This window comes from Corylus avellana, chromosome ca3 (genome assembly GCF_901000735.1).
Source record: "Corylus avellana chromosome ca3, CavTom2PMs-1.0".
In the NCBI taxonomy this organism is placed as follows: Eukaryota; Viridiplantae; Streptophyta; class Magnoliopsida; order Fagales; family Betulaceae; genus Corylus; species Corylus avellana.
The window spans coordinates 13134495-13148302 of NC_081543.1; the positions used below are offsets into that span (position 1 = coordinate 13134495).

General features: G+C 35.7%; 1 protein-coding gene across 1 annotated transcript; it reads right to left on the minus strand.

Moving 5' to 3' along the window:
- Positions 1-3184: 3184 nt before the first annotated feature.
- Positions 3185-13475, minus strand: LOC132176206 (probable ADP-ribosylation factor GTPase-activating protein AGD8). The gene is made up of 7 exons (XM_059588343.1): positions 13283-13475; positions 13032-13150; positions 8004-8436; positions 7616-7867; positions 4386-4511; positions 3817-3915; positions 3185-3595 (listed from the first exon to the last, which is right to left on the minus strand). Exons 1-7 carry the CDS (start codon positions 13349-13351, stop codon positions 3488-3490), a joined length of 1206 nt encoding a protein of 401 aa, XP_059444326.1. The 5' UTR covers positions 13352-13475; the 3' UTR covers positions 3185-3487.
- Positions 13476-13808: the final 333 nt, after the last annotated feature.

Below are 13808 nucleotides of genomic sequence, written 5' to 3' on the forward strand. Positions count from 1 at the left end.
GAGAGATAGAGAGAGAGAGAGAGAGAGAGAGAGAGAGAGACTGGGAACGTCAATTTCTCTTCATTTTAGAGAATGACAAACGTGAAGACGAAATCATAGACATTTTCCTTTAAACAATTGGTCTTGGAAGTATTTTTATGGACTCTTGTCCTTTTATTTCTTTGGTTATGATTAATTGTAGAAGAGACTCACATATGTAACTCCCCTTTTTCTTCCAGGTAATGGTACGGATCATTTTTTTATCCTCTTTTTTATTCTCCTAAAATTGATATGACTTTTAAAATCACCATTGGATCAAAATTCAAGTATGATTCATCTAAAATTTAATAGTAATTTTAAAAGTCATATCAGCTTTAGAAGGATAAAAAGAGGTTCATAACATTACTATTTTCTCCGTCTCCCACATTGACCAGGGAAAAAAAAAAAATGCTCACGGATTACATCAGGAAAAACTTAAACAAAGTTATCCGACTTTTAAACAGTCAAATATTTTTACAATTTTGAAATTCCTAAAGATATGTAAAATTTAAAAAAAGAAAGTCAAGACAACATACTCTATGAGTTGTGACCAAACAGTAAAAGTGAAAAATTAAAAATCTTTATTTCAATCTCCTATGACCTGACTTGTGTTCCTTTCATAAAAGTATTTGTTAGGTAAATATAGAAAATAAAAAAATAATAAAAATGGGGTAAAGTTCACTTAACTCTCTCAAACTACTACCCTAATAACAATCTACACCCCAAACTATCAATTGTGACAATCTACCCCATAAACTACTAAAACAATGACAATGCACCCCTACTTTTAACAAAATGATGAAATTATCCTTACTAAAATAAAAACAAAAATATTAAATTTTTTTTTTTTTCAAAATTTTAAGGGTATTTTTGTCTTGTTGAAAATTATGTAGGGGTAATTTCGTCACTTTGCTAGTATTGGGTTGTACATTGTCATTGTTCTGGTAGTTTGTGAAGTAAATTATCGCAATTGATAGTTTGAGGGGTAGATTGTTATTGGGGTGGTAGTTTGAGGGGGTTAAGTAAACTTTACCCTAAAAAAAATTGAGTTCATACTTACGACCACTTCATACAAAGCCAAACAATAGGCTTGTTGCGGCTTGATTTGGGTGTCTATTTCCTACCATAATCTATAACATCTATAACCTAGTATTATGTTTTTAAAAATTACGTTTTTAAATTATTATTTTTAAATTATAGTTTTTAAAGTCTTTTAAATCTAAATGAACCTTTAATGTTATCTGAATTTAAAGAGGGCATAATTTTCTTCTCAATAATTTTATCTAATGTTGAAGAGAGTGGCATTTCTTATTTGTCAAAGGCCTCCGACCCATATATCATTTAAACAAAATTACGAGAAAAAAAAAAAAAAAAAAAACCATTTTTGGAGTGATTTGAAAAAAAAAAAAAAAAAAATTGCAATTTAAAAACTTTTAAAAAAAATTGTGTTTACAAATTGCATGTAAGGGAATGCGTTTTAAAAACACGTGATATTAAAGGCCAAATCGCAATTTTACCAAACACTAAGTTTTTAAAAATCATATTTTTATTAATTAGCTTTTCAAATCTTTATTTTTTTCAAACAGCATATTTTGAAACCCCTAAACCAAAGTGACCCTCAATGAATAGATGGATAGAGACATTGAGCCCAAGTGGTTGGATGATAAAATACAGACTCAATATCGCACACCACTCATTATAGAGAAATATTATTCTTCGCATCACAATCACACTATACTTGCATGACATTGGTTAATAGCCCTTGGAACTGCCCTTGTTAAAATAATAATAATAATAATAAAATTCAAGAACTATTAGCTCATGTTATATCAAAATAATATGACTATGGTGTGAAGTATAATAAGAGATGATAATAAGAAGTGGGAAAAAAGTACTTTTGAAAGGATGTGACAAGGGAGGAAAATGATTGGCAAGGTGAATATTATGAGAATTTCACCTTCTCTTCTTAGAAAAGAAAAAAATTACATAAAGATGCAAAATTCTATATTGAAAGATGTTGATAAATAAGGTGATAATTTATTGCATGTTAGGCCAAAATATGTACATTCAAAATACCATTAAGTACCACAACTAGTTTCTTGTGGTCCTCTAGTCGGCATTCTCAATAAAATAATATTTTACAGGTAGAAAAATGAGTCAATTGCTCGAAAAGTAAACAACACTCTGCAGATAGTGAATGATGTGAACCTTCATTTATGTTGAAAAAATTTATATATTTCTTGAAATGAATGTGAGAAAACAACATTTTAAATTAGGAACATGTCATTCTGAAATAGAATTGTATATAGTCAAATTTGGACTTTTCTTCATATGGGAGAATAAAATAAGATTGGTATTATAGAAAGGATCTTACTATCCAAGATTTTCTTCCAATCAAACCTTCTTTCCCATTTTCTTGTTATCCTTTTTACAAACTCCACCAACAAACTAAAACCCATCATCTTTAGATAACCAAACCCACGAAATAAACAACTTTCACAACATCAAATTATCTCCCTTTTTCAACTCGAACATATCACCTACCTCTCCTCCTTCACCTTTTTCAACCTCCATAACACAACCCAACCAATATAACAAGCACAACACTCGCAAAAACTTTAAACCTTACCAAACAACATAATCCAAAAGCTTAGGGAGAGAAAATATTTACCTTTCTCCTCATCTAACTCATCCTCTTCCTCTCTCTTTGTTGTCCGAATGAAATGGGGGGAAGGAGAAATGGGTCACACGAATGAATTAGCTCAAGATGATCTCAAGTATCAAGCATTAAATGATAATCGATTATCTTAATGTTATTTTTTTACTCCTAATTTGAGGAAATTCAAGCTATACATTTATTTAGTTGTTTGAACATACTGTTACGATCATCCATTATAGGAAAGGTTGATCGATTGAAAAGGAACATTGTTGCCTACCATGCATTGGCTATATATATATATATATTGAAAGAACACAAACATATTTAAAGCTGACTTCTTACAAATTAAAAAAAAAAAAAAAATAGAAAGAAAAAAGTGACGTCTAGCCACCCTCAACGGAGGAAAAGAGTGGCTGCACAACCACCTTTATCCAGAGGCATATGAAGTAATGTAAACAAACGAAATTCTATTCTCAAGCCTCATTGCCAAAATAATCAAAGTCAACATCAACAAACAAGTGGTTTAATAAATTGCTTGATTCATAACAAGAAAGTTTAACTGAGGTTCTACATATTTTATAAGATCAGAAAACAAAAGTAACTAAGACACATATAATCAATCTTGAGACACGGGTTCCAACAAAATAAGAACACCAGCCTGTTAGAGGCCTGGAAAGTTTTTAAAAATCTTATTTTGTCTCCTGAAAGAATTTATAATGAAGTATATATTCACTACAGATTTTGGCTGGTACACTGACAAACCCCTCACTTTTTCTTTTTTTTTGGTTTTCAGACAGAAAAATATTTATATCATAGAATTCTGTCCTGAAGATCTGTCATTAAAGTGGATGCCAATGAACTGAGTTTCTTCCCAGTCTCTCCCGCAATGCTTTTAAGGTTGGAAATATCCTGCTGTGCCTGTAAAGAGGAGAAAGAAAAGAGAGCCACCCAGTGTCAACCCAAATGTAATGCAGCAATCTGAATTTGGGGGGAAGGGAAATAAAGCCTGGGGGATAAAACTAATATTTGAAAGGACAAAAGAAATATTATTCAATATCTCATGCATAGATTGCAATCTGTCAATCTGATCAAGAATAATGCAAGTGAACTGTGAAATGCAATGAAGTTGCAAGGCCTACCTGGAAAGAGAGTCGGTTGAAGATGTCACTAGTAAGATCGACAGATGAATGATCTCCATTGTCCCCAAAAAGATCAGCACTAGAGATGGCGGTTGAACCCTGGAAATAACAAGAACATAGTGAATAGAATTAAGAATTCCTATTTATCTGATCGCAATTGAATGGGAAAAAAGGTTTCATGTAGTAGTTCAATAACAGCACACAGGAAATTTAAGTGGAGGTGACTCACCAAAGCAAGGTTAAAATGATAAGGCAGCCTTTTCTTCTCTTTTTTTTTTTTTTTTTTTTTTTTTTTCATCACTAAATTATCATTTCCAAGTCGTGTTATAAAGCGAGAAATCCCTCGCATAAACCATGAAAAGTTAGATTTGAGGTTGAGAAAAATGTCTCTTTATTATTATTATTTTTCTCTCCTTTGGCCAACATCAGGTAAAGCAATAAGGAAACAGGAACAGACTATATAGGTTATTGTCCAAAATAAGCTTAAACATTCAAAAAATCTGAAAATAACTCTCTTGAAACTCTATTTAGTAGATAATTTTTCAGTATGTCATGCTAAGGACACATACTGAAAACTTCTGCAGAGATGCATGAGCTTCTACATCAGTAGCTTTGTTCTGATCCCCAAAGAATTGGGCTGATGAAATAGATTTTGCATTTGTGAACTTCTTCCTTGCTTCATCCGTTTCCTCAATCTGATAACAATAGCATTGTAATTAAAATATATATATATATATATATATATATATATATATAAAAAAAAAATAAAAAAAAAAAAAGGATAATAAATAAATGAGGAAAGCAGAGCATCAATCAGAGAAACAGTCTAAAACAGTGAACTGAACAAAAAAACATGTTATATTTTTTGATAAGTAATTCAATCTCATTAAAAAAGAGCATAAAGACACAATCCTAGCACACAAAGTATACATGAGAAACCTCAAATCAGGAGGAACAGATGAACACAACTTCAAAATATCTGCAAAGCTAGAATTAAGTAAGTTATGATGTGCGGATATCCAAGTATATAACGTGTTGAACATAATCCTTTGCAGCTCTATAAACGTCTCAACATCTTGCATTCCGCTCTCTCCAAATGCACCACATTAAACATAACGAAGCCAACCTCTATACTTCCATAATATTACCACACCCTACCTGAACCAACACACCAACAAATTTCTCGCCCTTCTAGGCATAACCCAATCAACACCAAACAGATTAAAGATAGAGCTTCATAACTCTCTTGCTACTTCACAATGAATGAGAAGGTGATTAATGGACTCCCCACTCTTCTTGCACATGTAACACCACTCCACTACTACAACATTCATGTTTCTCAAATTATCCAGCGTCAAAGTTTTCCCTAAAACTGCCGATCACACAAAAAAGGCCACCCTCAAAAGATCCTTAACTCTCCCGATACTCTTCCAAGGAAAAGGGGATCCATTAGGACTTGTTAACACTTGATAATACGACTTTACTTCAAACCTGCTTCTTTTGGAAGGACTCCAACATATTCAATTAACATCTTCTTGTCTTACTCTAAAAGAAGAGGAATGCTACACTTTCCAAAATTTCCTCCAAAATTTGCTCCTCAAATGATGTGTCACAATCCCGTGAAATGGTGACACATTTCCCAAAATAATAGATTACATTGGATTGTGCCACATCATTTGGGAAGCAAATTTTGGAGAAAAACTTTGGGAAAGTGCAGCATTTCTCCTGAAAGAATGCAACATTTCAAAAAATGAGAAGACCACATCCTTCTCCCAATTTTGTAGGAGTCTAGTAAAAGTAGAATTTCAATGAATATTCCCCTATCGAAATTACATATTATCCACCACCCACACATCCTTGCTACATGCAGTACTGAACAAGTTTGGATAAAATATCTTCAATGGTGTATCCCCACACCACACATCATGCAACAAATTGACCTTTGAACCATTACTTCATATTTAACAAATTTTGAAATCATTTCTTACCCACTTCTTATAACTTTCTTAACTCCTACTCTAAATGTCTAAATTACCTCCTTAGAGCCCCTTAGGCTCTCATACTAAATCTCTATCACCAATCTTCATAAAGCATCTCTTCATAGCATACCGCTACAACCATTCTCCCATAAGAGCTCCAGCTCCATTAAACTGAACCAGATTTCTAACCCCCAAACCACCAAATTTCATTGGAGTACAAATTGTCGGACCAATTCACTAAATGAAATTTAAACTCATTCCCAATACCACCCCATAAAAAATATCCCTCAATTGTAGAGTCACAATTTTTTTTTTTTTTTTTTAATAAGTACCAAAAATCTATAAATAAAATAAAAGCATAAGGCGCTCCTAAGTACACAGAAAGTATATACAAGGAAAACCAAAGCAAGCCCACAAAATTCCCCCAAATGAGAAACCTCAAACCCAAAGAAACCCTAGACCCGCACAATAGTCCTACCTAAACCCCGACTAGAGCCACTGCCTCTAGCATGAAAATTAATAGAGCATTCTAAATTTTTGAGCTCCCTCTTCCCTTTAGTTTTTGAAACAGAAACCCCATCTTCAATATGATCTCAAAAGAATGACAATTGCAAGAGGCAACATGCTGTAGACCAAGGAGGGAACTACAACTGGCCTTAGACTAATAATAGCTGCTGAGCTTATAATAATTATAGCTGCCAAAAACAACCCTTTATCCAAAGATACTAAATAACAACACAAAAGTTTTATTCTATTGCTTCCTTATATCTACCATACAAAATAAAATTAGAAAATCACCTTAAAAATGGTTTGCAGATTTCCAAAATTCAAAACTTTTTGCCATGCCACCAATGAAAAACTAAAACATGCCAAAGAACCTCTCAAAGACTACAAACATGCAGTTTGCTTTTCTAAATAAAATGAAGTTTGTGATGTTGTACAGTTGCAACACCAATAAAGCAAATGAAAAACCTACTTCAATATATTCATCGTAAAAGATTCTTTAACACTATATTTTGTGTGAGATATGAGTAAAGTAGTGCAAGCAAAAGCAGGGAATATTAAAAACTTGATATGCCTTATTGCTGGACTGAGCTTTATTTAGTCTTACACTAAATCTTTCATCCTTCGAGTGATACATCCTATATAACCACCCAACTCAGCTACCAAGCAACTAGACTCTCTCATTAGCATGTTGAACTGACACCGGAAAAAACAGACATTGGACACATGCCCCAACAATAACTGGAGATTTCTATAATATAAATTTTAGTTTAAGACACAGCTTACAAGCATTAGACTGGTTCTGAATACATTAAATTACCGGTTTCTCCTAATTCAGTAATGGAGTAAAACTTGTGGGAAAAAGAAAATTCTAAGGATTTATAGGCAAATATAGTAAAATTGAGCCACAGTTAGGAACAGAAAAAATCAAATGTAATGTAATTTTGGTGGAACAGTCAGAAACATATAACACAGATGTGTGTGTGTTTGTGCATGTATTTCCATGTGTGCGCTAAAGCATACTGCCATAGTCTTGCTATATCTGTTGAATAATTTCCATGTTGGAATAGTTTTTTGAGCCTAAACCTTGCCATTGTCTGAATCTTTGCATCATAAACCAGTATAAACTGGGCCTATAACCCCCTTTCTTATTTTATTTTTTTCCTGAGCAACCCACCTTTTCCTTAGTTCTTAGAATTTTACACTTGGATTATATCAAGCAGCTGAGCATTGTGCATATTATAGGTCACATTAATCATAAACCAAAGTATAAGATATAGCATGCCTATGTTGTAGGTCATAAAGTATACTCGCACCTTTGAGGAATTCAAGCCAGCTTTCTTCGAAAAACTGCTGTCCATTCCGAAGTCTGCAAAAAAACTGGTTGACTTTGGTGGAGCTACGTGGCTAATCATTTGTGGGCCACTAGAGCTATTCTCGGCTGATTGAACATTGTCTACATATTCAAAGCGCGATGCAAAAGATGAGCCAGCTGCCGGAATGCTATTTGTGGAGGAAACAGGAATAACTGGTTCCTCAGGCTTCTGATCATAGAGATTTTCACTTGGCTACATTTGGAAAAGATTATTTCGTAAAGAGAAAGGCATTTTAATCAGTGTAGGATAATCAAGTGACAGACATTAAACCACAAAACATCTGCTGGTAAACAATTTGCTCACAAAGAGAAGGCAATAAATAATCAACCTTTGTAGTAAGCTTTCTAGCACCAAGGCCCCCACCAGTCTTCCCAGTTTTTTTTGCACCAAGAGGCTTCTTGACAGCAGTGGTCACAACTGTGTGAGGAACTTTAGGTGCAGCAGAGGTATCAGGCACTTGCCTTCCTACAGAGTTTTCTTTTGGAGCTTCACTTATCATGACATCAGGAAGTTCGTGAGCTGCTTGTGCTGTCTGAGAAGAAACGGGTGATGACGGCAAACCTACCTCTTCTGCCATGCTTTTAGCAACTTCTTTTGAAAGTATTTGCCTATATAAATCAGCAGCTCTTGATGTATACTTAGCCTCAATTTTGCCTCCATCAGTCCATCCATGCTGCTTAAAGAAAACCTGTGCACGGTTGTTTCCCCCAAAGCTCATCATTTTCAGCTGCTCAGGAGTCCACGAGTCTAAGTTTGTAGACCTACATGATAGAACACATAATTTTATTATATGCAACAAAATAATAAATTTCTAAAGAAAAGGATGCCACATAAAAAAATAAAAAAGGTTGAATAAGAAAGATTATCCCCAAGTAATGAGCTTCACAACTCTGACATACATTCCATACCACTCATGGATTTGCAAGACCAAAACTGACCACTCTGAGCTAGAAATGGTCTGCAATTAGACATCGAAGATGTACTAGAACCACCAAGTAATTGAAACCCTTGTTTTCTAGCTAGAGGAAGGCATTCCCAAGAGTACAGTTGGCATATCCTCTGAGTTGAAACATGAAGTGCACATAAATATTCTGTTTTTCATTACCTAGGAATACGAACCATAATCGAACCCAATTTGCAACATAGAGGCAAAATATGTTGGCTAGTCAATTTCAATCAGAAAGGCTTTCTCCTTGTAAAACAAAAGCAAGCTATTTACAGAAGTGGAAATTTGGAAAGATAACATAAAATGCAACCAATGGCCAGATGCATTAAGCACATTAAGGAAGCATATAAAACAGCACCAGAAATTGTAAATATAATTACCTACCTTTACTATGAATAAAGAGCTCGCTCTTGTTCTACATAGGCTGTGAGATTCTCATATGAAGGGTTTGAAGGGAAACTCATGGCTTCGTTAATTGCCATTGAAGCGAGTCATTACCAAGAGGATTGGGCTTCCAATTTCAAACCAGCCAACAGAGGGAAAAGATAACTAAAAAGATTGTCAAGCTCCATCAATTATGATTCTAAAGGAGACAGCTCTAGCAGAAGCAAAGTTTTAATGGGAAGGGTCTCGGTTCTTTATGAAGCCTAAATTGTTGTCTTGGAATGTAAAAGCATTAGATGAAGGGAAAAAACACCTTAGAGAAAGTTGTAAAGAGAATGGAAGTCAGACGTTATTTGTCTTTAGGAAACTAAACCTTAGCATATGTCTTGTAGCATTGTGCATAGCTTGTGGGGTTATCATCATGAGGATTGGTGTTATGGTGGTATTTTGCTCATGTGGGATAGGAGGGTGGTAGAAAAAATCAGAGAGTACACTGGGGAAGTTCACTATTGCCTGTTCGTTTAGGAATGCTGAAGATCATTTTACATGGGTTTTTGTGGGTGTTTATGGCACTAATTCCGATTGTGATAGATGGTTCTTATGGGAAGAACTCGGTTGGTTTGCTGGGGACTGGATGGATTTCAATATCAATCACTTTCCTAGTGAGAGATCAGGTGAGGCCTGCCCTGTCCACCTATGGTGGAGTTCTCAAACTTCATTTTTTATCCAGGACTCAAGGATATTCCTCTTGAAGGAGATTCATTTATGCGGTCATCTCTTAGTCAAGAATTGATAAATTTCTTGTTTCTCCTGATAGGGAAGCCTAGTTTCTTAAGTTTTCCCAGAAGAGGTTGCCTAGACTATGCTCGGATCATTTCCCTATCCTTTTTTTTGTTGTCGAGGCTTTCACAGAGGTAGAAGGCATTTTAAGTTCAAAAATATGTGGTTAAATCAGAGGGGTTTGTGGATAAGGTGAAACAGTGGTGGACTTCTTATTACTTTCAGGATTCTCCGAGTTTCATTTTGGCTTTGCAAACTTAAGGCATTGAAAGTTGACTTAAAGAGCGAGAAATCAGGTGTTTGGCAATGTAGATAGAAAGAAAGAGCTTCCTTTGGATGATTTATAGACTCTTGAGGGATTGGAAGAAGATAGAGCTTTAAGTGAAGAGGAGAAAGTGAGGAAGGATATAGCTATTAATGATTTGGAGAGGACTACTATATTGCTCGAGGTGAGCTGAAGGCAAAAATTGAGAGCGTTGTAGTTAAGAGAGGGTGATAATTGCACAAAGTCCTTCCATTGAGTGGCCAACTCAAATAGAAGGAACACCATTGAATCTTTGTTGGTTCATAGTACAATCTCTTCAGATCATACTCGAATCAAAAAACACACTGTGCAGTTCTATGATAGTCAATTTAAGTAATAGTTCAGTTGGCAGCCTAGTTTGAATGGCCTCGCTTTTGATTCCATTAATGAGGATGAGGCCATCTAGTTGGAGAGAGCTTTCGAGGAAGATGAGGTCTTTGAGATGGCTAAAGCCTTAAATAGTGGCAAGTCCTTGGGGCCCTGACAATTTTACTATGGCATTCTTCCATGCTTATTGGGATGTTCTTAAAGAATTTTCACGCCAGTGGCAAGTTTGAAAAAAGTATTAATGCTGCTTTCATTAATCTTATTCCGAAGCAACTTGTGATTGTTGACATTACTGACTTTAGACCTATTAGTTTAGTGGGTGGAGTTTACAAAATTGTTGCCATATGTTTTAGCCAGTAAGTTGAAAATTGTAGTAGAGAAAATTAACTCCAAGCCTCAGAAATATTCCCTGTAAACAAAACAACAGTGACTACCCTTTCCAGTCTTTGAGCCTGAGTCAAGGGACTTGATTGAGACATTTGATCTGAATGCTTTCATCAAGGGTAGGCAGATTCTAGACTCCATTCTCATAGCCAACAAATGCCTTAATAGCAGGATCAATCTGGTGAGCCAGATGTACTTTGTAAGTTCGATTGAAAAGGCTTATGATTATATCAATTGGAATTTTTTGTTGTATATGCTATAAGAAGGTGCAGTTTTAGGGGGAAATGGCATAATTGGATAGTGCATTGTATTTCTATGATTAACTTTTCTGTTTTGGTGAATGGCACTCCAACTAATTTTTTTGGTAGTTCTCGTGGCTTGAGATAAGGAGACCCTTTGTCTCCCTTGCAGTTTGTTATCGCCGTGGAGTCTTTCTGTAAAATGATTTCTGCTATAGTGAATGAGGGTCTTTTATTAGGCTTATATGTGGGGTCTAGGAATCTTGGTGCGCCCAACATCTCCCACATTTTATTTGTGGGACAACACCTTGATTTTCTGAGGGGAAAACCCATATATCACATTCATTAGTTGCAATGCTTATTGTTATGCTTCGAATTTGTCTTTGGTTTAAGAATAACCTAGCCAAATCAGAATGGGTCCCCATTGGTAATGTCTATAATGTTCATGGCCTAGCTAGTATTCTGGGTTGCAGTGCCTCTCTTTGCCTATGAAGTACCTAAGTCTTCCACTATGTGCTTCATTTAAGGCCAAATCTATTTAGGATAGTATTATTAAGAAGAAAGAGTGTCGTTTGGCTGGATGGAAAAGAATGTCTTATTTGTAAAAGGGTGGGAAGGTTAGCTTGATTAAAAGCACTTTATCTAATATGCCTACTTGCATTGTGTCTCTTTTTGCAGGGTGGCATTGGTGAGAGTTCAAATTTCACAACTGGTCCAAGATCTGTTCTCTGATTTCTGAGAGGGGTTGGGGTCAGAAACTTTCTTTTCAATTGTGCCCTCTTGGGAGAGTGGTGATGCCCTATGTGAGGCATAATAGAGGTTGGTAATGGATTTGAAATATGACAACTCATGGGGCGGGTGGTGTTTAATGACATTTATGGGTCATACGGGGTGGTCTTCAAAAAAATATCAAAAGGAGCCAGGGGAGTTTTCTAGTCATACTAGGTCCGAAGTGGGTGATGGTTCCAATATTAGATGTTGACATGACATGTGGTCTGAGGGTCAGACCCTTCAAGTAGCTTTTCTTGATTTATTCAATATTGCTCAATTTAAGAATGCTTCAGTGACGGTCATTTGGAATTTTCAAGTGCTCACACTAATTGAACGCTAGTTTTGTTAAGAGCGACACACGATTGGGAGGTGAATTTCTTCACCTTATTTTTTTAATTTGCTGTACTCTTTTAGATTGAGATGGGAGGGTGAAGGTAAGCTTTGTAGGGGCCCCTTCCAAGAGAGGGTTAAATGATGTTAGTTAGATCATTCTACAATGTCTTGATCTCCCGTGAAAATAATCCTTTGCTTGGTCGGCTGCATTAAGAAAGATTCTCACGATGCCAGATTGCTTATGCCGTATGGAGTTCTATCTTTGACCTCTATGGGTTAAAATAGGCAGCAGGTAGTGGATCTCTTTGCATGTTGGAGAGAACAGCATGGTTCTTCTCAAAAAGCCGTAGTGTGGAAGACGATCCCATCATGCTTGATGTGTTGTATTTGGAGAGAAATTCATAGCAATGATTGCAAGAGAATGGTGATAAAAATAAAGACCTTTTTTTCTCAAAACCACATACCATTGGATAGCCTCCTATGATTGGCTTCATGTTACTAGTTTTCATGAGTTTCTTGATCTTTTCTCTTTTGCTGATTAGGTGTATCTTGACTGTACTTGGGCTTCGTCTTTCTGCCTTTAATTAAATTTCGATTATTTATTAACAAAAAATCAGATTTAACACTTTTTATATAAGTTTAGCATTGTATGGAAGAATACTTAGATAACAGAAAAAAGACAAAAAAAAAAACAAAAAAAGTAGCACCAATAACTTCTTAAACATAGTTACCCACGATTACACATATAACAGACAAAAGGGTATGCTAATTCACAGCTGAATCAAATTAAAATGCCCACCCAAAACCCAAATCAGCTCCTTTGAACACCAAAAACAGGACAATCCTCAGAGAATAGAAAGAAAAAAGACACCCAGTTGAGATCCATACCTCACGAAGCTGATGTGAACGCCGAGGCTGCGATGCACGGCCGAGCAGTCTATGCAGAGGAAGATCCCGTAAGTCACCGACGCCCAAGTAGGGTTCTTTGCATTACAATCGAAACACATCTGAATTCACGAACACAAAACCCAAACAAGAACTCAAAACCCGAAATCCCATTTCATGCATCCCAGATCTGATTCGGATCCAACCAAAAGAAACCCCCCCAAAAAAAAAAAAACACAAACACAAACACAAACCTTGTTTTCTGACTTTGCTTTCAGTTTTCTGAACAAAGCGTTCTTGTCTGAGAACGCATCTGACGCCATGGCAGAGAGACTCAGAGAGAGAGAGAGAGAGAGTCAGGAAGTGCACGAAATCACGAATCGAACACCTCCTCAGAGGAGAGGAGGAGAGAAATATATGTGAAACCGCAAAATTGTTTTTTTGTTTATTTTGTGGTTTCTCGTGTTTTAAATCTGAAATGCTTTTATTGGTTTGTGGGAGTATTTTAAAACAAAGTGACGGAAATGTCCTTAGGGTTTTATAAAAATTCCCGAGTTGCGTTTCGGACGTTTCCATTTCGGAGTCGGTGATTCGTTGCTGTCTTCGAAAGTTTGAATGACGTAAATGTCCTCGTTTGGTCTACAGGTGAGACGGTGGCGGTTATTACCGAACGTTAACAGCTTGCTGTCGGAGTCGGAGATGGTGGATCTCAACCAACCCAGCACCCTTCACTTCTTCCAATTTAATTTTCAAAGAAAAAATAAGTTCTTTAAAATATGT